We start from the raw sequence: 22,127 nt of genomic DNA on the forward strand, positions 1-22,127 counted from the left end.
ATAACTGATCTGATTAGTTACCACTCTTACAGGATGATTTCTGTTGGGAGCATGAGCCAGAAGAAAGGGTAATTTTTCCAACCTACCTAGAAGGTAATAATTTTAAAACTTTAGTTGATAATATGTTTGTAGTTTAATCTGTAGGCTTGGAGACTTCACCCCGGGCAAAAACTTCAAATAGGTTGATTTTTTTCTATTTAAGATCTAGAAGACTAGAAGCCAGGAATCCAGAAAAGATACCATGAAATTCCTTAACTGCCTCTTTCTGGTTGAACAGTAGTTATCTGCAGATGATCATCCCAAATTTTCTGTAAAAGTGAAAAAGGGAACCTTGGCACCAGTGACTCATGCCTGTAATCCTAGCTACCCTGGAGGCTGAGATCTGAGGACCGCAGTTTGAAGCCAACTCGGGCAGGCAGGAAAGTCTGCGACTCTTTTCTCCAATTAGCCACCCAGAAGCCTGAAGTGAAGCTGTGTGGCTTAAGTGGTGGAGTTCTAGCCTTGAGCAAAATTGCTGAGGGACAGTGCCCAAGCCCTGAGTTTTCAAGCTCCAGGAAAAACATACTGCCTAGATAAGTAAGCACTCCGTAGACATTGCAACTAGGGGCTGTGCCCTGAGTGTTCCCGGTACCCAGCCGGTGGCCTGGGGCAACGGCGCAATCTCAATGCTCTACACTTGACTAACCATTTGAGTTATGCATAGTGAAGTTTTGAGCTCCTGCCTTCCGATCAGATCTGCTCTCGGATCCAGCTTGTCTACATACTTTCCATAAGCGTAGCAGGTTACACCTAGGATAGAGTCCCTGGCTCATCTATGGAAGCCCTCGAGGCCCAGACTTCCATCAAAAAGGACAGTGTTTCTCTAGCTTCCCGGATCTGGAGAGGAGAAACAATGAGCTTGAGTGATCGTCTCGAGGTTTGCCCTCCTGTTTTCCTCGATGGCTGACAGGATGTCAGTGGCAAGCCTAGGGGGTTGATGCCATTTCCGCAGGAGGAAGTAGGGGGAGGCTGTCGTTTCTCCCGCTTTCCCTCGGCCACATCCCTCCGGAGGAGAACCAATCTTTACTAACGCCCGGCAGCCGGCGCAGACTTCAAAATCCGCCCCAATAGAAGCACCGCCCCGCGTACGGGCGTACGGGCGTGCGCGCGCGCGCTTGTGGGCGTGGCTGCGCACGGGCTGCTGGGATACCACCTCTTCCCTCCCCGGTCTCCCAGTTTCCCGGCGTGCTTCGGGCCCGCCAAATGGGAGGGGGAGACGCAAGATGGCGGCAGCCGCGAACTCCGGCTCTAGCCTCCCGCTGTTCGACTGCCCGACCTGGTGAGTGGCGCGGATGCCGGGCTCGGAGTGGCCCGGCTGGAGCTAACCTAGGCTAGAAGGGCGTCTCTCTCCTTTCGTGCCCAAACGTATGGCTCAAAGACCCTGAAATGACTGAGGGAAAACTGTCCCCCGTGCGGGGCCGGGCGACGTGTGGAGGAACCGGCGCCTGGAGCCCGGGCCCAGAACTACTCCGGAATCGCGGGTTGTGTGGGGAGGCCCAAAGTCCTGTGGGCGCCCAGCCTCTTGCCGGGGTGCCCCCCAACCTCGGCCTCCAACTTAACCCCCAACTCCTGACTGAGTACCTGGAGCTCTGATGCAGCTGTTCCCGGCCCCCCACGGCCCGGCCCGCCTCGGAACCCTGCATCCCTCCTCGTGTCGTGCTGCGTCCCGTCCCGCGTGGGGTGCCACTCCGTTCCCCACCCCCTCCCCCCGCGACTGGGAGCTCCCTGAGGACGGGGATGGCGCCAACATGACCCCTTGTTCTCACTGCCCAGCACGAAGCTTGGCACAAAAGATTGCAGGAATTGTTGGAATGAGATCTTTTCGGTCCTTGGAAAGTTCTTGGGCGTGATGGACTAATTTAAGTCTTTTGAGTAGGTAGAAGATGAATAAATGGGAGTTATTTTGCAAACGAGACACATCCGAGTTGGAGCTTTTTCTCCCGTAGCTCCTTACAATGTATCATCAACATGTTACTTGTCCCCCCCACACACCATGTTGAACTCTGCAAGGGCACAGATAGGTGCATGCATCTGTGTATCTGCAACTCCTAGGCTTGAAGCGATACATAGTAGGAATTCCGAAATGCATTTTTGATGTAACTCCTTTTCCTATTTCCCAGACAAAACTGGGCTTTTGTCCAATTCACTGTCCTTTACTACTGCCATAAAAAGGTTTGAACATCATTGTTGAGATGATGTTGCATTTCAATTAGATACATTTCTCTTGTGCAAATGTAGGAGCTCTGTTCAAACGAGCAAAGGAAGCCAGTGAATGTGTGTCCTTTTTTTTTTTTTGGTCGTGGGGCATGAACTCTGGGTCCTGGGTGCTGTCCCTGAACTCTTCAGCTTAAGGCTAGTGCTGTAATACTTGAGCTACAGAGCCACTTCGGTTTTCTCGGGGCCAATTAGAGGTAAGAATCTCACAGACTTTGCTGCCCAGGCTGGCTTTGAAACGCGATCCTCAGATCTCAGCCTCCTGAGTAGCTAGGATTACAGGTGTCAGCCACTGTCACCCGGCTTGTTTGCATTTTTGTAACCTCCATTTGCTTCAGCCTCCGACTTCTCTGCCCGTTTGGTCTCTGGCTGCATTGGTTTTTAAATTTGGGACAGCATATTAAATATAACTAGAAGACTCCTTGGGATCACCTACTTTTTTCCTCAGGATCTGGTAGTTACCACGCATTGTGTTAAGTGCTTTGACACATGGTCTAGTGAATTGCAAAAAGAAGTTTTACTAATTATACTGCTAGATGACTAGTCTAGAGTAATATGCTTCCAGCCAGATGCCTGTGGTTCATACCTGTAATCCTGACTACTCAGGAGGTTGAATTATGAGGGATCACAGTTTGAAGCAAACCTGGGCTGGAAAGTACTTGAGACTCTTTATCTCCAACTGCTCTGAAAAAGCCAGAAATGAAGCTATGGCTTCAGTAGTGTACTAGCCTTGAGCAAAAGAAGCTCAGGTACAGTGCCCAGAAGTCCAAGCCCCATGACTGTCACCCCCCCCCCAAAAAAAAAGGTAACATGCTCTATATTTATTTGGTATTTTGTTTCATGGGCATGGGTTTGAGTTGTCCTCATTCCCTAATTATACATGCAGATTTGATCTCAGAGCTCAGATCAATATCTTCTTATTCTGTAATGAGATTTTTTTTTGTTTTTCTTTTTTTGTGTCAGTATCCGTTAGCTTTTTCATTCAATAGCATTTTACCACTTGAGCCACACTCTGCTTCTGGCTTTTGGTGATTAATTGGGTCTAAGAGTCTTGTGGACTTTTCCTGCCTGTGCAAGCTTTGAACTATAATTCTCAAATCTCAGCCTCCAGAAGTAGCTAGGATTACAGGACTGAACCTTCAGTACCCAGCTGAGACTAATCTTTTTTTTTTTTTTTTTTTTTTGGCCAGTCCTGGGGCTTGGACTCAGGGCCTGAGCACTGTCCCTGGCTTCTTTTTGCTCAAGGCTAGTACTCTACCACTTGAGCCACAGCGCCACTTCTGGCCATTTTTATATATGTGGTGCTGGGGAATCGAACCCAGGGCTTCATGTATATGAGGCAAGCACTCTTGCCACTAGGCCATATTCCCAGCCCCTGAGACTAATCTTGATTAGCCCAAAACAGCTAACTTACTCTGACTTTCTATCATATTAAGGTAATAGCAGACTCCTAATGGTGGGCCTTTCCCGGCTATAGTATTTAGACTCTATGCTGTTTTATCTTCAAAGTGAATATCAAGTGTTAAAATATAGGTCTCTTAGCTGGACGCTGGTGGCTCACACCTGTAATCCTAACTACTCTGGAGACTTGGATCTGAGGGTCATGGTTCAAAGCTAGCCTTGGCAGGAAAGCCCATGAGATGCTTATCTCCAGTTAACCACTAGAACTGGAAGTGGTGCTTTGGCTCTAGTGGTAGAGCACTAGCCTTGAGCTGAAGAGCTCAAGAGACAGCGCCCAGGCCCAGAGTTCAATCCCCACGATCAACCAAAAAAAAAAAAAAGAAGGTCTCTTCAGTGCTGCTCTAAATTCAGATATTCTGAAATCTCTTTTTAGAGCAGTTGATTCATTTGGGAAGTGTCAATGTAGAAAGGAACTATAATAGTGAGGTAGATGGATGTTTCTGCTTGAACATGGACTAATTATAGGCTGATAGAAGACCAGTGATATTGAATGAAACAAAGATTGTAAATAACAGTTATGAACTCATCCTAAAAGTGCTTTTTTCACTCTTCTTTTGCAGGGCAGGTAAACCTCCACCTGGCTTACATCTGGATGTAGTCAAAGGAGACAAGCTAATTGAGGTATGGAAGTAAATGTCTCCCCTTTTTTACCCCCCATTCTAAAGATTTTGCCAGTGACTCACTCTTCCACCTCCTCTCCTGTGCTTTGTTTTCTGGCAATGCTACTTTGTTCATCCTGAGTTTTCCTATTAAAAGCTCATGATGATATAACACATTTAAACAAAGCTCATATCCTACAGACACTCAGCTTTTTTTTTTTTTTCCTTTCTCTCACCTTCCAAATGAAGAGTTTTAACAGGTCATGGGCCTATGGGCCTTTTTAGTCAAACTGGAAGCCCTCTAATTTGGTGAATTCCTCCTGTCTGAGTACATGGAATTGTGTGGAATGAACCAGGTATGCAACAACTGAAGAAGAAAATGAGGGCTGGGGATATGGCCTAGTGGCAAGAGTGCTTGCTTTGTATACATGAAGCTGTGGTTCAATTCCCCAGCACCACATGTACAGAAATCCGCCAGAAGTGGCGCTGTGGCTCAAGTAGCAGAGTGCTAGCCTTGAGCAAAAAGAAGCCAGGGACAGTACTCAGGCTGAGTCCAAGGCCCAGGACTGGCAAAAAAAAAAAAAAGAAGAAGAAGAAGAAGGGCTGGGGATATGGCCTAGTGGCAAGAGTGCTTGCCTAGTATACATGAGGCCCTGGGTTCAATTCCCCAGCACCACATATACAGAAAATGGCCAGAAGTGGCGCTGTGGCTCAAGTGGCAGAGTGCTAGCCTTGAGCAAGAAGAAGCCAGGGACAGTGCTCAGGCCCTGAGTCCAAGCCCCAGGACTGGCCAAAAAAAGAAGAAGAAGAAGAAAATGAATGATACAGATTGAGTGAAATTTGAAAGTGTTTTTATGAGATTAAGGTCTAGCTCCTCCAAAAAAGTATGTTAAACTTAGCTACTTGCTCAAAAAGGAACATGAAATGCTAGTAAAACTTCATCCAAAAAACCAATGGGGCTGGGATTGTGTCTTAGTGGTAGAGTGCTTGCCTAACATGCATGAAGCCCTGGGTTCCATTCCTCAGTACCACATAAAGTAAAAAAGCCAGAAGTGGCGCCTGTAGCTCACATGCTAGAGTGCTTAGCGATAGTGCCCAGGCCCTGAGTTCAAGCCCCAGGACTGGGGAAAAAACAACCAATGAGAGAATCACACACAAAAAATAATGTAACTAGAGTTGAGTTGGGTACTATAAATAAAAGTTTAGCAGAAGAGTGTATACCATATTGAATTTCAAGACAACATGAGTTTTGATTAAGTCACGTTTTTTGGTGTGTTTTTTTTTAATATCTTCATTGTTAGTTTCCAAAAAATGGAGATTAAACCCACTGGTTACTCCACTAAAATTAGGTTTAAGTCCCCATTATTGAGGACAGTTGTTTTTGTTTGATGTACATAATAAATCATTGCAATTCTATGATTACTAGCTTGAAAAGCTAGTGAATTTGTGTGCATGTGTTGTTGAAGACTGAACCTGGGGCTTCCCATACTCTAGGTAAGAACTATACTACTGAGTTATATGCTAAGCCTTAGTGATATCCAAAGGATGCGTTGTAAATGTATTATTGTCACATTTATAATGTTGTGATGGCCAGTATGTTGCAAAGTATGAAGGCATACATGAGTTGTAACAAATTCTTTGACTAATTCAACATGTATCCAGCTTGTCATTCAGAGCTCCTTTGTCATGAGTAATTTGATTTAATTTACTGTTACTCTGCTTTGAACTCAGCCTCAACCTTGCTCAATGTACTCGTTGTATTTGTATTTTACTACTTGAACCACACTGGTTAATTTGGAGATGGAGTCTTACGAAATTTCTGCATTGGGTGTTTTCACACTGCAAGCCTGTGGATTTCTGCTTCCTTAGTAACTAGGATTACAGATGTGAACCCCTGGCACCCAGCAGATTCTTTCAGACTCAAAAATATCAATATTGTTCAAGGAAATAATTTAACTAAAAGTATCTGTAAAGCCAATGTTACTATAGATACTTCCACAACTGTAAGATTTTTGTTGTCGTATAGAATAGCATAAAGCTTGAAGACATTTAGAAATCTGTTTTGTTTCTAGAATTTAGTAAATGTTTGTGACAGGAAGAAACAAGCAGCAGGCCTAACTTTAATGATAACATCATATCCCTTTGTGAAATAATTTATATTTTCAAAACACTTATTCAGTACGTGTGTGTGTGTGTGTGTGTATGTATGTATGCGTGCGTATGCAGGCGTGCATGCACCTGCCAATACTGGAGCTTGAATTCAGGGCCTTGTGCTCTCACTTAGCTTTTTCCATTTGCTAATAACATTCTCTGTCTTTCAGCACTCTTAGATGTGATGGGTTACCACACAATTGTCAAGTTAAAATCCTTAGTTTTTCTATACTTTTGTTGACAGGAACAAGCCTGAGCTACATGTTTGTTTATGCATTTGTTTTGCTGTGCTGAGGATCAAACCCAGGGCCTCATGCATGCTAGGCAAGTGCTCTACTACTGAGATGCATCCCTAGCCCAGAGCTGTTTATATTTTTTTGAGGATTTAAACTTCATCAGCACTTGATACTCACCGAGCTATCTATATCCTAACCTTGTGTCCAAGGCTTGTGATATGTGGTGATAGCTGGGTAGAAGAAGTGCAACATTAAAATAAGCCATGAGTCTGTTAAGCCCAGGGTGTAAAGGCACACTCTGAGTTATAACTCATAGGCACAACTTAAGTAGACATAGCTACTCCCTTAAAAAGATATGGCTTTAATGATTATAGAAAAACCAGTGTGTTACTTCATTCACTCCTTAACACATCTTTTTAGTTCTGACATGTGCTATTTTCCACTAAAATCCCATATATAACATTTCTGCAGCTGGAATGCCTTTAATAGTGAATATGGGCTAGTGGCAAGAGTGCTTGCCTCATATACATGAAGTCCTGGGTTCGATTCCTCAGGACCACATATATAGAAAATGGCCAGAGGTGGTGCTGTGGCTTAAGTGGCAGAGTGCTAGCCTTGAGCAAAAAGAAGCCAGGGACAGTGCTCAGGCCCTGAGTCCAAGGCCCAGGACTGGAAAAAAAAAAAAAATTAAATAGTGAATATGTACCTTTAACTTGTGAGTCCTTTCTCTTCTCACTAAAACCAAGTCTTTCAATCACTGATATGTCTTTGGTACCCTAGAGCCATTTGGTTCTTTTTTTTTTTTTTTTTTTTTTTTTTTTTGGCCAGTCCTGGGCCTTGGACTCAGGGCCTGAGCACTGTCCCTGGCTTCTTCCCGCTCAAGGCTAGCACTCTGCCACTTGAGCCACAGCACCGCTTCTGGCCGTTTTCTGTATATGTGGTGCTGGGGAATCGAACCTAGGGCCTCGTGTATCCGAGGCAGGCACTCTTGCCACTAGGCTATATCCCCAGCCCCCATTTGGTTCTTGTTATTTAAGAACGCAAGAACCTGGTGGTCTTATTCTTGTGACCCCTTGTGAGAACTGTTGTAAGCACATTTAAGTTTGTGAAAACATAATTATATGTGCAAATATGAAAAATGCAGTAAGATTCGGCATGAGTAAATGTTTCCTGGAGAGAATAAGGTGTTGTCATTCCAGGGCTCTCATTTAATCATAAAACAATGTCCTTTTTGCTGTTGTTTGATTGTTTTGTTGGAAGGTAGGAGACAGGATCTTACTAGGCTTCCCAGGCGCTGTGTGTGTGTGTGTGTGTGTGTGTGTGTGTGTGTGTGTGTGTATACATACGTGTTTATGTGTGCTTGTGTGCGTGCCTGTGTACCTTTTCTGTTTAATGCTGGTATTCTACCACTGGACCCACCCCCCATTTCTAGCTTTTTGATGGTTGATTGGAGATAAGAGGCTATTAAATTTGTCTGCTGGTTGGCTTCAAACTGTGATCCTCAGATCTTAGCCTCCTAAATAGCTAGGCATGAGTACAGGTACAAGCCACTGGTGCCTGGCTACCAGGCTGGTCTTGAACTCATGAACCTTCTACCTCAGTTTCCTGAGTACTGGGATTATAGACATGTGCCACCACATCATGTTTGTAATGTCATATCCTTTTTAATTTTATTATTTTAAATAGTTGTATAAAAGAGTTACCATTTAACAAAGCAGCTTGTGAATACAGTGCACCTTGATCAATGTTACCCCTTCGTAATGTCCTATTTTTTAACCTAAACCTTAAGGTAGCTTAAAGCATACAGAGGATGACCATATGATTTCGCTGTCAAGCTGTTGTTTAATCTTATAGTGGAGTATCTTATAGTGGAGTAATCTTATATGGAGTAGTATGTCCCTGGAAGAAGCTCTGCCGCCTAGCAGATGGACACTGCTGCACAGATCTCTCCAAGTAACCTACATACACAGGCTAATTAAGGCTATGACCTACAGTACTTACTCCTTAAAATATTCATGGCTTTAACATATACCTCCTGCTCAGCCTCATGAGTGAGTATGTGTCACCACCCCTGGCATCTTAAGTGTTGTAGGAGGTATAGAGTATGAAATGCGAACTAGAGATTTTCTTCCTTTTCAAGGAAAAGGGCAGCATATTCAAATGAGGATTCTTAAATGGCCAAACTAGATTGCTAGACCACTAATAATGGCAACTGAAATAATTGTGGAGCTCTTCACTTTGAGTTTTTCCAGACCCATGGTACATTGTTGAAGTATTAGCAGTTCAAGTCAGTAACCTCTTTAACCTCTTTAAATTTTGTGCCAGTTTTGGGGTTTAAACTCAGGGCCTGGGCACTGTCCATGAGCTTTTTTGCTAGCAACTACTATTTGAGCTATAGCTCCACTTCTAGCTTTTGGTGGTTAGTTGAAGATAAGAGTCTCACAGACTTGCCTGCCTTGGCTGGCTTTGAACCACATTCCTCAGATTTCAGCCTCCTAAGTAGTTAGGATCACCAGTGTAAGCCACTGGAGTCCAGCTTATCTCTCTAATCTCTTTAACAGTGGATGTAATACTTGCTTCACAAAATTGTTTTGAGGAGTCAGATTAGGTTGTGTTTAAAATACTTAGCATTAATAGTCCTTCCATAAAAGTCCCAACCTAAAAAATCTGCCATAAAGGAGAAGCTAGAGCACTGGCTAGACTCATTCAAGACATTGATGGCATTGTAAGAGAAGAGATGATTGATTCATGTTCAGCCAGTAGGTGAACTAATGGACCAAAATGCTTTTCTCTTTGCCCAAAGAGAAGATACTAGGTACTGGCTTTTTAGGAAATAATGTGCAACAAATGAAAAGAAAAGATTGCCTAGGAACATGAATATAGGAAAGAGTATGGGACCATTGTTCACTACAAAAACTCCTAAACTGGGGCTGGGAATATGGCCTACTGGCAAGAGTGCTCGCCTCATATACATGAATTCCTAGGTTTGATTCCTCAGTACCACATATATAGAAAAGGCTGGGATTCCTTTTGTTCTCCAGGGCAAGAAGTTTTATCTACTTAAGACTATATACAGGGAAATGAGGGAGGAGGTAACAAGTAGAACAAGAAATGTACTCACTGCCTTTCTAATGAATCTGTAACCCCTCTGTATCACACTTTGACAATAAAGAAAAAAAGATTATATACTTATTTGCTTGCAAGTTTTTGGTAGCTCTGTTGCAATAAGACTTAAATAATTAATTTAATATTTATTTAGAAACTGATTATTGATGAGAAGAAATATTACTTATTTGGGAGAAACCCTGATTTGTGTGACTTTACCATTGACCACCAGTCTTGCTCTCGAGTCCACGCTGCCTTGGTCTACCACAAGCATCTGAAGAGAGTTTTCCTGATAGATCTCAACAGTAGTAAGTATCCCCCTCCCATTTCACATGCCTGTTTTCCCTATGAGTAATATGAAAATGCTCTTTTGGTTCGTAGTTTGGAAAACACGTTCTATTGCTCATCCAAGGAAAAGTTTATTTTATTTTGTTTAAATCAGCCCTTCTCTATTTCTGTGATTTCTTTTCTTCCTTGAATAGTTGATGACAGACCATATTAATGACAGAAGAACATTTTGAGAAACACCATTCTACAGGAGGCACAGTAGATATAGAGAACAAAAATGCTATTCCGGAACTAGGAATTATTAATGCTCCAGTGTGATTAGAACCATAAAAGATTGAGGCCCACTTGAAGCAGAAGCTATGACTAGTTTCTCTAATGTAGTAGAATAGCAATGCTGAAAGCTTCAACAATACTTATATATAGTAAGTTCTTTATCTCAGCTTCATTTTGCTGTAACTAGGAATTATATCAATTTTAGTTTCATGAAGTTTGTCTGTTTTGCCCATATATAAATTCAGAATGTAAAAAATTCTGTTTCCTGGGCCTTTATGACTTCTGCTGCTGTCTACCCCACCTCCACTACACACACAGATGTACTTACCTCCCCAACTACACACACAGACATACTACCTTACCAAACTGTCTATATCCGCGCTCTGGTAAGCCCAGTTTTCAAGTACCTCTCTGGTCTTTGCTTTCCATTTAATAACATGCGAAATGAAAAACATTCAGAATCTCTAATAGGATTTTGGCTTGTTTTGTCTTTGACATTGTGCCTGTATTGGTCAAGTTCTTTTCTTGACCTGGGAACACATAAGCATGGCTGCCACAAGGCTAGCAATTTTCGTGGTACTCAAGGTTAGAGCTGAAAGAGGGTAGAGTGTGGTCTTGTCCATTTCTTGTCTTGGGGTCCGTGGCTTCTGCTGGGTTGGAGCCATTCCTCTAGACACAGAATGTGACCAAACCTGTCTGACTGCAGAGAAAAGGCAGTGGTGTTTATTATGGGAAGGAAGTAACAAATCTGAGGATGTATAAGAAATACCCTGAAGAGCTGGGTGCCTATGGCTCCTGCCTCTAATCTGAGCTACTCTGGAGGCTGAAATCCATGAATCATGGTTTGAGGCCGGCTCGGACATAAAAGTCCCAGAGACTCTATCTCCATTACTGAAAACTGGCCCATGGTATGGCTGAAGTGGTACAGTGCCAGCTGTGAGCAGAGCAGGGGAAAGGAAGAAATCTAAAGAGGCTTCAGTGCCATTTTCATCTTTAAAAAGTTGCACATATTAGTAATCCTAGTATTTGGGAAGTGATGGCAGGATGATCTTAAGTTTGATGCCATCCTGGGCTACATACCCAGTCCAAGGCCAGCTTGACCTGCATAGTGAACATACTGTTTCAAAAGCCAGGGGCTGGGATTATAGTTCAAGGGTAGATCTCTTGCCAAGCATGCACAGCATGGTTCTGGGTTCAGTCCTCAGTACTGTCATACACACACACACACACACACACACACACACACACACACAAATTTGTTTTCCAACCACAATCTTGGGTGTCATTTTTTTATGACTTAAAAACGAACAAAAAAAGCAGATTTGATTCTGGGAGGAGTTAACAGTGTAAGACTCAAAGATAATCTATCCCTTCTCAAACTTTTTTTTCTTTTTTCTCTTATATTTCTGATTTGATTGGATTATTCCCAGCACATGGCACTTTCTTAGGTCACATTCGGCTGGAACCTCACAAACCTCAGCAAATCCCCATCGATTCCACAGTCTCATTTGGCGCATCCACAAGAGCATACACGCTGCGAGAGAAGCCTCAGACATTGCCATCGGCTGTGAAAGGAGATGAGAAGATGGGTGGAGAGGACGATGAACTCAAGGGCTTACTGGGGCTTCCAGAAGAGGAAACAGAGCTTGATGTAATTCCATGTCTATCTCTTTGTTTTGTCTTTGGGACTCTGGTTCTGGCGGTATTTAGCTGTTTTATGTAGCTTAAAGTTCAGTGATTTAGCAGCACTATCCTCTCTTAAGCCCATTGATAAGCCCTTGTCAGTGTGTCGTTCTAACTGTGGCTGAGTCTCCCTGACGCTGGAGCCCCTCCTAGGGATCCTAGGCTTCTTAATGGCTTTTAGAAGCCAAAACTTGGGCTTACATTTTTATGTCTTTGTGACAGCTTAAAAGTTGTGTTGTCCAATGTGGTAGTCCCTAAGCACTTTTTTTGTTGTTGTTGCCAGTCCTGGGCCTTGAACTCAGGGCCTGAGCACTGTCCAGCTTCTTTTTGTTCCAAGGCTAGCATTCTACCACTTGAGCCACAGCACTACTTCTGGCTTTTTCTATATATGTGGTGCTGAGGAATCAAACCTAAGGCTTCATGTATACGAGGCAAGCACTCTACCACTAGGCCATATTCCCAGCCCCACTAAGCACGTTTTTAAAGTATTGAATCGTCAGTCACATGTAGCTTGTGGATACCATTTTGAGAATACAGTTGACTCTATGTCTATAGATTCTGTATTCAGATTCAACTAAAAACAAATAGAAGATTTTAGTGAGGGAGAAAACCTTATATGTACAAAACATGTACAGCCTTCTTTTTTCATCATTACTCTCAGCAATACAGTATAGTTTTTTGGAAATGACAAAATATAGGAGGATATGCCTAAGATATGCATTTTATTTGAAGGACTTTAAGCGTTTGTAGGTTTTGATACCTACCATAAGTCCTGGAATAAGTTAACATTCAATACCCCGGGACCACTACATTTCTGTCACCATAGAAGGTTCTTTTAAACAGCACTGGCTTGGGGGCTGGGATTGTAGCTTAGCAGTAGAGTGTTTGGGGTTCGATTCCTCAGCACCTCATAAACAGAAAATGCTGGAAGTGATACTGTGGATCAAGTGGTAGCGTGCTAGCCTTGAGCAAAAAAAGTTCAAGGACAGTGCTCAGGCACTGAGTTTGAGCCCCAGGACTAGCAAAAAAAATAAATAATAATAATAAGACCCAGCACTGACCTAACAAAACTGATACTTTCATTTTTCAAGCTTCCCAAGAGTCTAATGTAGAGCAAGACTGCTTTTGGCCCTGGAATAAAAAAAAAATTTTTTTTTATTTACTTTTCTTACAAAATTTATGTTTATAAAGTGCTAAAGGTCTTTCTTTCTTTCTTTCCTTTTTCCATCAGTTGTGGGGCTTGAACTCAGAGCCTGGACACTATTTCTGATCTCTTTTGCTCAAGACTAGTGCTTGAGCCACAACAGCAACTACAACTTTCTCTGAGTAGTTTATTGGAGATAAGAGTCTCACAGACTCTTTTGCCTGGGCTGGCTTCTAACCACCATCCTCAGATCTCAGCCTCCTGAGTAGCTAGGATTACAGGCATGAGCCACTGGCTCCTGACAAGGTCTTTTTTTTTTTTTTTTTGGCCAGTCATGGGGCCTGGACTCAGGGCCTGAGCACTGTCCCTGGCTTCTTTTTGCTCAAGGCTTGCATTCTACCTCTTGAGCCACAGCACCACTTTTGGCTTTTTCTGTATATGTGGTGCTGGGGAATCTAACCCAGGGCTTTATGCCTACTAGGCAAGTACTCAACCGCTAAGCCACATTCCTAGCCTCAAGGTCTTTTAAAAAAATTTCTCTTTCATGGGGCTGGGAATATGGCCTAGTGGCAAGAGTGCTCGCCTCGTACGCATGAGGCCCTGGGTTCAATTCCCCAGCACCACATATACAGAAAATGGCCAGAAGTGGTGCTGTGACTCAAGTGGCAGAGTGCTAGCCTTGAGCAAAAAGAAGCCAGGCACAGTTCTCAGGCCCTGAGTCCAGGCCCCAGGACTGGCCAAAAAAAAAAAAAAAAAAAAAAATTCTCTTTCAGTTCTCGGGATTGAACTCATGGACCTGTGCTTGCTAAACCCTTGTCTGTCACTGTATTGATGTGACTTTGATCAGATAGACCAAATGCCAAGTGAATCCATAACCTCCCTTTACTGTTCCTGTATACCACGGCAAGGCAACTTAACCACCAAGCTCAAAAGGAGCCTTATGATTTAAAAGTCATTTTGTTCTGAAGCAGTCTCCTATCTTTTTGGCCATCATATTGCTTTTTTTTCCTCCTCCAGGCCACTTGTCTTTTAGTTCTGTGTTAGGTTCTCTGAGTCTTCATTCAAAAATGTTAGAACAGGGCTGGGAATATGGCCTAGTGGCAAGAGCGCTTGCCTACTACACATGAAGCTCTCGGTTCGATTCCCCAAAACCACATATATGGAAAACGGCCAGAAGGGGCGCTGTGGCTCAGGTGGCAGAGTGCTAACCTTGAGCAAAAGGAAGCGAGGGACAGTGCTCAGGCCCTGAATCCAAGGCCCAGGACTGGCAAAAAAAAAAATGTTAGAACATCTCAAACTGCATTGCAGGTTGGAAGAAGTCCAGTGGCTTGGGATACACAGGCAGCATAAGGCCAGGTTAATTATCAAGATAGATAGGTGCTTATGAATAGAACTGGGGCAGACACAGGAAGGGCAGTGACAAAATATTAATGCCAAAAATTAGGTGCACTGGCCGCAATGTCCTTAAGAATTTTAAAGAGAGAAGCAGTCAGTTGTCTTTTTTTTTTTTTTTTTTTTTTTGCCAATCCTGGGGCTTGAACTCAGAGCCTGGGTGCTGTTTCCGAGCCTCTTTTTTTTTTTTTTTTTTTTGGCCAGTCCTGGGCCTTGGACTCAGGGCCTGAGCACTGTCCCTGGCTTCTTCCCGCTCAAGGCTAGCACTCTGCCATTTGAGCCACAGCGCCGCTTCTGGCCGTTTTCTGTATATGTGGTGCTGGGGAACCGAACCTAGGGCCTCGTGTATCCGAGGCAGGCACTCTTGCCACTAGGCTATATCCCCAGCCCCTCTGAGCCTCTTTTGGCTCAAGGCTAGTGCTCTGCCACTTGAGCCACAGCACCACTTCTGGCCTTCTCTAAATAGTTTATTGGAGACAAGAGTCTCACAGACTTTCTGCCTAGGCTGGCTTCTAAGCACAATCCTCTAATCTCAGCCTCCTGAGTAGCTAGCAATATAGACATGAGCCACCAGTGCCCAGCCTTTGTCCTTTTTCATCTCACAGTGGTTACTTTAAGGTTCCATTTACCTAATATAAATTTTTGCTCTTCTTTTAAGTCGCATTTCTTTTTTTCCCCACTCCCTTTTTTTTTTTACCCCCATTCCTAGGGCTTGAAATCGGGATTTGAGCACTGTCCCTGAGCTTCTTTTGTTCAAGGCTAGCATTCTGCCACTTGAGCCACAGCGCCACTTCCAGCTTTTTCTGTGCATGTGGTGCTGAGGAATCGAACCCAGGGCTTCATGCATGGTAGACAAGCCCTCAACCACTAAGCCACACTCTCAGCCCCACGGTTACATTTCTTTAATCATCATGAAAACTTGATAGCCTTCACTAAAAAAAAAAACAACAGAGAACTCAAGGGTATCTGTGCAAATGACCTGTGCACCTCTAGCACTCCATGAGTCAGTTGAGGAGGATGCTCTCATTCTTTTCATATGAGACTAGTATTACGTATTGGTGGTCTTAGGACATTACTCATCTTTTCTGAAAGCAGAGGGAGTCTTGTTGCCTTTGGAGGTCAGAGAAAGCCACAGATGCTTTTATGCCCCTAATTTAGTGATGTTTTCTCCTTGAAATTCACTGTATACTATTGTTTTTTTCTGGCCTAGAACCTGACAGAGTTCAACACTGCCCACAACAAGCGGATTTCAACCCTGACCATTGAGGAGGGAAATCTCGACATTCAGAGACCAAAGAGGAAGAGGAAGAACTCCCGAGTGACGTTCAGTGAGGATGATGAAATCATCAACCCAGGTGAGGTCTCGCTAGTTTCTTTATAATCCTAGCTACTCAGGAGGCTGAGATCTGAGGATCATGGTTTGAAACCAGCCTGGGCAGAAAAATCCGTGAGACTCTTATCTCCAATAAACTACTCAAAAAAAGCAAGAAGCCGCACCTCAGCTCAAGTGGTAGAGCACTAGCCTTGATTGAGCAAAAGATTCTCACGGACAATGCTCAAGCCCAGAGTTCAAGCCCCAGGACTGGCAAAAAAATAAAAGATTGTGTAATAGAAGACTGGCAGGGACAATGACCCCACCAGTCTGTGTTTGAAGCAGAATTCCCGCAGATGTCTTGTGCAGTCCAGCATGGGGAGAGGAGAAGGAGGGTGCTGTAGCCGTAGAACCTAGTCCTCTGCATGCGGGGGATACTGGAGAGGCATGCGTGAGGGGAGAGGGGGAAACCCAGCTACTGTGGTCAGGATGGAATGGGCCATAAGTAGAGCCAAAGGTACCAAGTTACAAAGAAAAAGAAGTCATTAGCAGATCCTTAGCTTAGATTTAGAAGAACTAAAGGATTACTCTGAAAGATAATAGGTCCTTTTGTTCTAACCGCTATAACTTCACTTTCTGATAGTGGATGAAGTAGAATGTGTTCCTTCTCTAAGTAATGAGGGATGCCTGGTGTTGGTGACTGACACCTATAATCCTAGCTCCTCAGAAGGCAGAGATCTGAGGATTGTGGTTCAAAGCCAGCCTGAGCAGAAATGTCCTGAGACTCTTACCTCCAGTGAACCAAAAGAGCCAGCAAAAAGCAGTAGAAATGGGCTGTGAATGTGGCCTAGTGGTAGAGTGCTTGCCTAGCATGCATAAAGCCCCGGGTTCGATTCCTCAGCACCACATACACAGAAAAGGCCAGAAGTTGTGCTGTGGCTCAAGTGGTAGAGCTCTAGCCTTGAACAAAAAAAATAGCTCAGGATCAGTCCCCGGGCCCTGAGTTCAAGCCCCAGACTGGAAAGAAAAAAAAAAAATAGAGGTATGGCTCTTAAATAGAACAGTGCTTTGTTTACAGTAAACACTTCCAGAGTTAGCTGTTTCTTTGTCTCCCTCTCTCTATCTCTCTCTCTGTCTCTCGTGTTGGTCCTGGGACTTCAACTCAAGGCCTGGGTTCTGTCCCTGAGGCTAGCATGCTACCACTTGAGCCACAGCTCTACTTCCAGCTTTTTGTGGTTAATTGGAGATAAGAGTCTCGTGTGTCAGGTGCTGGTAAGCTTATACCTATAAGCTACTCAGGAGGCTGAGATCTGAAGTTCTTATTCACCTAAATAGCTAGGACTACAGGTGTGAGCCACCAGTGTCTGCCTCTGTGTTTTTCCCCTTAAATATGTTATTGTAATTGTTTTGTTTGTAGTGAGTCCACTACCCTTACCCCTCCCAGTAGAGTGCCAACCCAACCTATACCCTTATCTCTTTCTGCAGAGGATGTGGACCCATCGGTTGGTCGCTTCCGGAACATGGTACAAACAGCAGTAGTCCCAGTAAAGGTAAGAAACACATTCTAAGTGTATTTTACATAATCTGGGGACTCAGTGGTAGCCTGTGTAGCAAGGCCGTGACTTGCTTCAGCACTGCTGTGCCCATAAATATTAAATGAGTGCTGAGCTCTGAAACACATCCTGTGCTCCTCTACCACTTTTCATTTTGTGGAATCGCTCTTACCTTCCTCTGGGTGTAGAGAATCCTGTAGTATTACAGAAATGTTGCAGGTGAAAAACTAAATTAATGAAGAAAAGTACAAATTTTCCCCCAAATATTTTCAGCTCTTAGTTGATTTAATCCATGGGTGTGAACTCATGTGTATCAGTCTAAACGTATGTCAAAGTTCCTGGTCATCTGTATTTTACCGTAAAGGATTCTGGAGCCAAGAGGCTCTTTCATTAGCTTTGATGCAGTGTAAGACAGTAAAAGAAAGCTGGGTGCTGGTGGCTCACACCTGTAATCCTAGAGCTCCTCAGGAGGCTGAGATCTGAGGATCACGGTTCAAAGCCATCCTGGGCAGGAAAGTTTGTGAGACTCTTATCTCCAAGTAACCATAAGAAGACTGGAAGTAGCACTATAGCTCACTGTGGTAGAACTCTAGCCTTGAACAAAGCAACTCAGGGAAAGCACCCAGGCCCTGAGTTCAAGCCCCAGTATTAGCACAAAAAAAAAAAAAAGAGGAGGGGGCTGGAAATATGGCCTAGTGGTAGAGTGCTTGCCTCATATACATGAAGCCCTGGGTTCAATTCCTCAGCACCACATATATGGAAAAAGCCAGAAGTGGCACTGTGGCTCAAGTGGTAGAGTGCTAGCCTTGAGCAATAAGAAGCAGGGACAGTGCTCGGGCCCTGAGTTCAAGCTCCACGACTGGCAAAAGAAAAAAGAAAGGAGGGGGAGGGAGGGAGGAAGGGCTGAGGTGCATAGCTCCAATGAGGGTCAGTCCCTAATACCATAAAACGAGTAAATAAATATGGAGTAGAGCTCAATTTTTTTCCTGCAGGACTCCATTATATTCCTGACACATTTCACTTTGAGCTCTTATCTCTCTTTATTCTTCTTTTATAATGTTCTATTGATGTACATAAAATAAACCATGAGCATGTAAATATTTTGAATTTGGGGTTTTTGTTTAGGGATTGTGTGTGTGTGTGTGTGTGTGTGTGTGTGTTTGTGTGCGTGCGTGCATGCATGCATGAACACGTGTGCCAGCAGTGGCCTTGAGCCCTCATTTGGCTTTTTTTTAATTCAAGGCTGCACTCTACCACTTGAGCCCCATCTCTGCATCTAGCTTTTTTTTGCCAATCCTGGACCTTGAACTCAGGGCCTGAGCACTGTCCCTGGCTTCTTTTTGCTCAAGGCTAGCACTCTGCCACATGAGCCACAGCTCTACTTCTGGCCTTTTCTATATATGTGGTGCTGGGGAATCAAACCTAGGGCTTCATGTATAGGAGGCAAGCACTCTTGCCACTAGGCCATATTCCCAGTCCCTGGATCTAACTTTTTGCTGGTTAATTGGTGCTAAGAGTGACTCTGATCTTCTTCCCAGGCTGGCTCCTGGCCAGCATCCTAGGCCTCAGCCTCTTGCACAGCATGAGCCACACGAGCCTGGCTAGCTTAGTTTTGACACAGGTATACACCAGTGTGAGCACAGCCCTAGTCAAGATATAGAGGAGCCCCATTACCTCCAGAAGTTACTTTGTGTCCCTTTGGGTCCAGTCCTCCCCTACTCAGCCCTAGCCAGCAGTAAACTACTTCCTTCATTACAGATTAAGTGTTTAAAATTAGGCACTTAGGTGGGTGTGATGACACCCCTGTATTTCTCAGACGTTTGTTTGTAAGGCCGAAGCAGAGGGCTGCCAATGTTGAGTTCAAGAGGAGGGGTTCACTCGTGGCACGTGGATGGCCTGTGGCCCATGCATTGAGTTGGGCTTCAGTGTGGAGAGACCTAAGGAGGGAGCTGGCTTTGTGCAGGGTGATTGGTAATGAGATTGCACTCGGTAACATTTACAGTACTGCCTGAGCACGTGGGACTGGGTGCCAGTGGCTGAGCAAGCACTCGGCCCTGCGTTCACGCCCCCATACTGACAAAAAAAAAAAGCAGATGAGCAACTAACATGGAATTACCATTTTTTCTGTAAACCCCCCCCAAAAAAAGAAAAGAAATGACACCCATTTCCTACATGTGCTACGTTAAGAGAGGCACATATGTGACCTTAGGCTAAAAGCTAATCATTTAAATTAGATAGATGAAGCATTGTATCGGATGTGAGGTGCTGGTTGAGAACCATTGTGCTGGGTGACTATTGTGAGGTCTGCTAAGCTCTAAGGTTTCAGGAGCATGTTGTGGGCTCTTGCAAACAGAACAGGCCCGAAGGCCATTTTCCTAGGTCTGGAGTAGAAACCGGACTTCTGTAATGCTTCACCTCCTGACTCCCCTCTCTTGTCTCCAAACCTACAGAAGAAGCGGGTGGAGGGCCACGGCTCCCTGGGCCTGGAGGAGTCGGGCAGCAGACGCATGCAGAACTTTGCCTTCAGCGGAGGACTCTATGGGGGCTTGCCCCCCACGCACAGCGAAGCAGGCTCCCAGCCACACGGCATCCACGGGACGGCGCTCATCGGGGGCTTGCCCATGCCGTACCCGAACCTCGCCCCTGACGTGGACTTGACTCCTGTTGTGCCATCCGCAGTGAACATGAACCCCACACCAAACCCTGCCGTCTATAATCCGGAAGCCGTAAACGAACCCAAGAAGAAAAAATATGCAAAAGAGGCGTGGCCGGGCAAGAAGCCCACCCCTTCCTTGCTGATTTGATCGTGGTGGTTGCAGAGAAGGGGAGGATCGGGTGGGAACGGGGTGGAAGGGGGACGGAACTAATGAACTGGGGAGGAAATTTTCCATGTGTGCAGTATCGTCTTTGAGAATGTCTCCTGGGGTCCTGAACCATGTAATGTGGAGTCTGCGGGTGGGGCTGGACAGGCCCACAAACACCTGTCTTGAGAACGCTTTAGTGTAGACAGAGGTTTCGTGGGTGCTTTTAAGTAGACTGCCCTGGCTGGGTCTCCTAGCCCTCCTCTCCTCTCCTCTCCCTCGGGTGGTTCTTGGGTGGAGTCACATGCCTTCCGGTGGAGTCCGGACCCCGGAGGTGACAGGCCTCGCAAGTCCCAGGTAGCAAAGGAGCTTCCATGGATTTCAGGTTGATCAGTTAAGCTAAGGTTTAAACTCAGTGTTTTCTGGGGTCGGTGGTTTTGCGGTCCAATAGTTAGGCTTTTCTCTCTTGTCCTTTCTGTTGGAGTAAGAACATTCTGATTTCCCTTCGTCTGTGCCCTGGCACAGGTTTAGGCTTTTTAACCTACAGTATTGTTTGATCTTTATCTGTTTTTCTTGTCCAACCTGAAGCACTCCACTTGCCTAATTTTTTAATTTAATTCCAGAGTACTATCCTCTACTCTCTGAGGCATTATTTTGCTTTTTTGAGTGCTATGAAGAAGGCAGGTTGGGGCAGATCAAATTTCAAAGGAAAAGATTTTACTTGTAAGGAACTGGTTTCTTGTAAGAGGACGTTTTAGCTGTTGGTTTGGAGGCTCTTTCCCCCTGGGCTGAGAGCTCTGCTCGCCCAGAGCTTCAGGAACAGTGCTGGTTAACACGGGAGACGAGGGAGGAGCTTTGTACAGAGATTTGTACATTTGTCTAATAGGCCTTTTCACGCTTTATGTGTAGCTTTTTACCTGTAACCTTTATTACATTGTAAATTAAACGTAACTTTTGTCATTTGGGTGCGGTGTTAAGTCCCTCGCCACCATCACTGCCACTATTGGGAACGTTTGTCAGAAGCTTGACCTTGGGAGCGGGTCTCTGTCCCCATCTTACTACCACAAATAAAGATGGCCCCTGAGAAGTGTGGAAATGAATTCAAGACTGTAACCCACAGGCTGAGGCCTCACAGCAAAGCCCTGAGAGGCTCCCGCCGCCCTTCAGCAGGAGATGGAGCAGGGCCTTGTCAGGGAGACCAGGCCTTGTAGCCTTGGTGCTGGGGCAAATATGATTGAAGCCTGGTCACCATTCTGCATGGATTGGTGCTATGGCTTCTGCCTCAGGAGCAAAAGGAGGCGAAAGCTGCTCAGCTTAGAGGGATTTCAGCCCAAGTGAGGCGGGCGTGGACGGATCCCACGAATAGTCTCGTCCCAGCAAGTGCACTGTGTGACAAGGATGCCGTAGCTTTCTGAGGAAGATGCCAACCGCATTCCCAATGCTGTGTGTGGGAGCCAGCACTGTTGGTCGCACCTGTAGTCATGGCACTCCAGGGAAACCCCTTGAGTCGAGAGTGCTGAGCTGAGGGTGTGGCTCAAGCAGTGTTGATCCTGGCTGGGGCTTGAACTTGGGGCCTGGGCACTGTCTAATATAAAGGTGATCTCCAGAGGGCTTACAGACACAGAAGTCAGGCAATGTACCTTTATGGACTGTGTCACCCCTCACAGTTTTTCTCTCCCATCCTACCCACAAGTTTTTCTCCTTTTCAACATAGTGTCTAATGAGTACCACTGCTACCTTTGTCACTTGGCTTTTTGGTGGTTAATTGGAGATAAGAGTCGCAGACTTTCTTGCCTGGGCTGATTGCAAAACTAAGTCCTCAGACCTCAGCCACTGAGTACCAAGGAGTACAGGCATGAGCCACTGGTGCCTGGCA

General features: G+C 44.8%; 1 protein-coding gene and 1 non-coding gene across 2 annotated transcripts; both read left to right on the forward strand.

Annotated features, from left to right (window-relative positions):
* Positions 1-1,189: 1,189 nt before the first annotated feature.
* Positions 1,190-21,211, forward strand: Ppp1r8 (protein phosphatase 1 regulatory subunit 8). The gene is made up of 7 exons (XM_048350624.1): positions 1,190-1,318; positions 4,275-4,335; positions 9,960-10,113; positions 11,797-12,017; positions 15,796-15,940; positions 17,383-17,447; positions 19,901-21,211. Exons 1-7 carry the CDS (start codon positions 1,263-1,265, stop codon positions 20,252-20,254), a joined length of 1,056 nt encoding a protein of 351 aa, XP_048206581.1. The 5' UTR covers positions 1,190-1,262; the 3' UTR covers positions 20,255-21,211.
* On the forward strand, positions 6,861-7,024 carry LOC125355819. The gene has a single exon (XR_007211748.1). It is a non-coding gene; the product is annotated as a small Cajal body-specific RNA 1 (non-coding RNA).
* Positions 21,212-22,127: the final 916 nt, after the last annotated feature.

The sequence above is a fragment of the Perognathus longimembris genome, chromosome 7 (assembly GCF_023159225.1).
Source record: "Perognathus longimembris pacificus isolate PPM17 chromosome 7, ASM2315922v1, whole genome shotgun sequence".
Classification (NCBI taxonomy): Eukaryota; Metazoa; Chordata; class Mammalia; order Rodentia; family Heteromyidae; genus Perognathus; species Perognathus longimembris.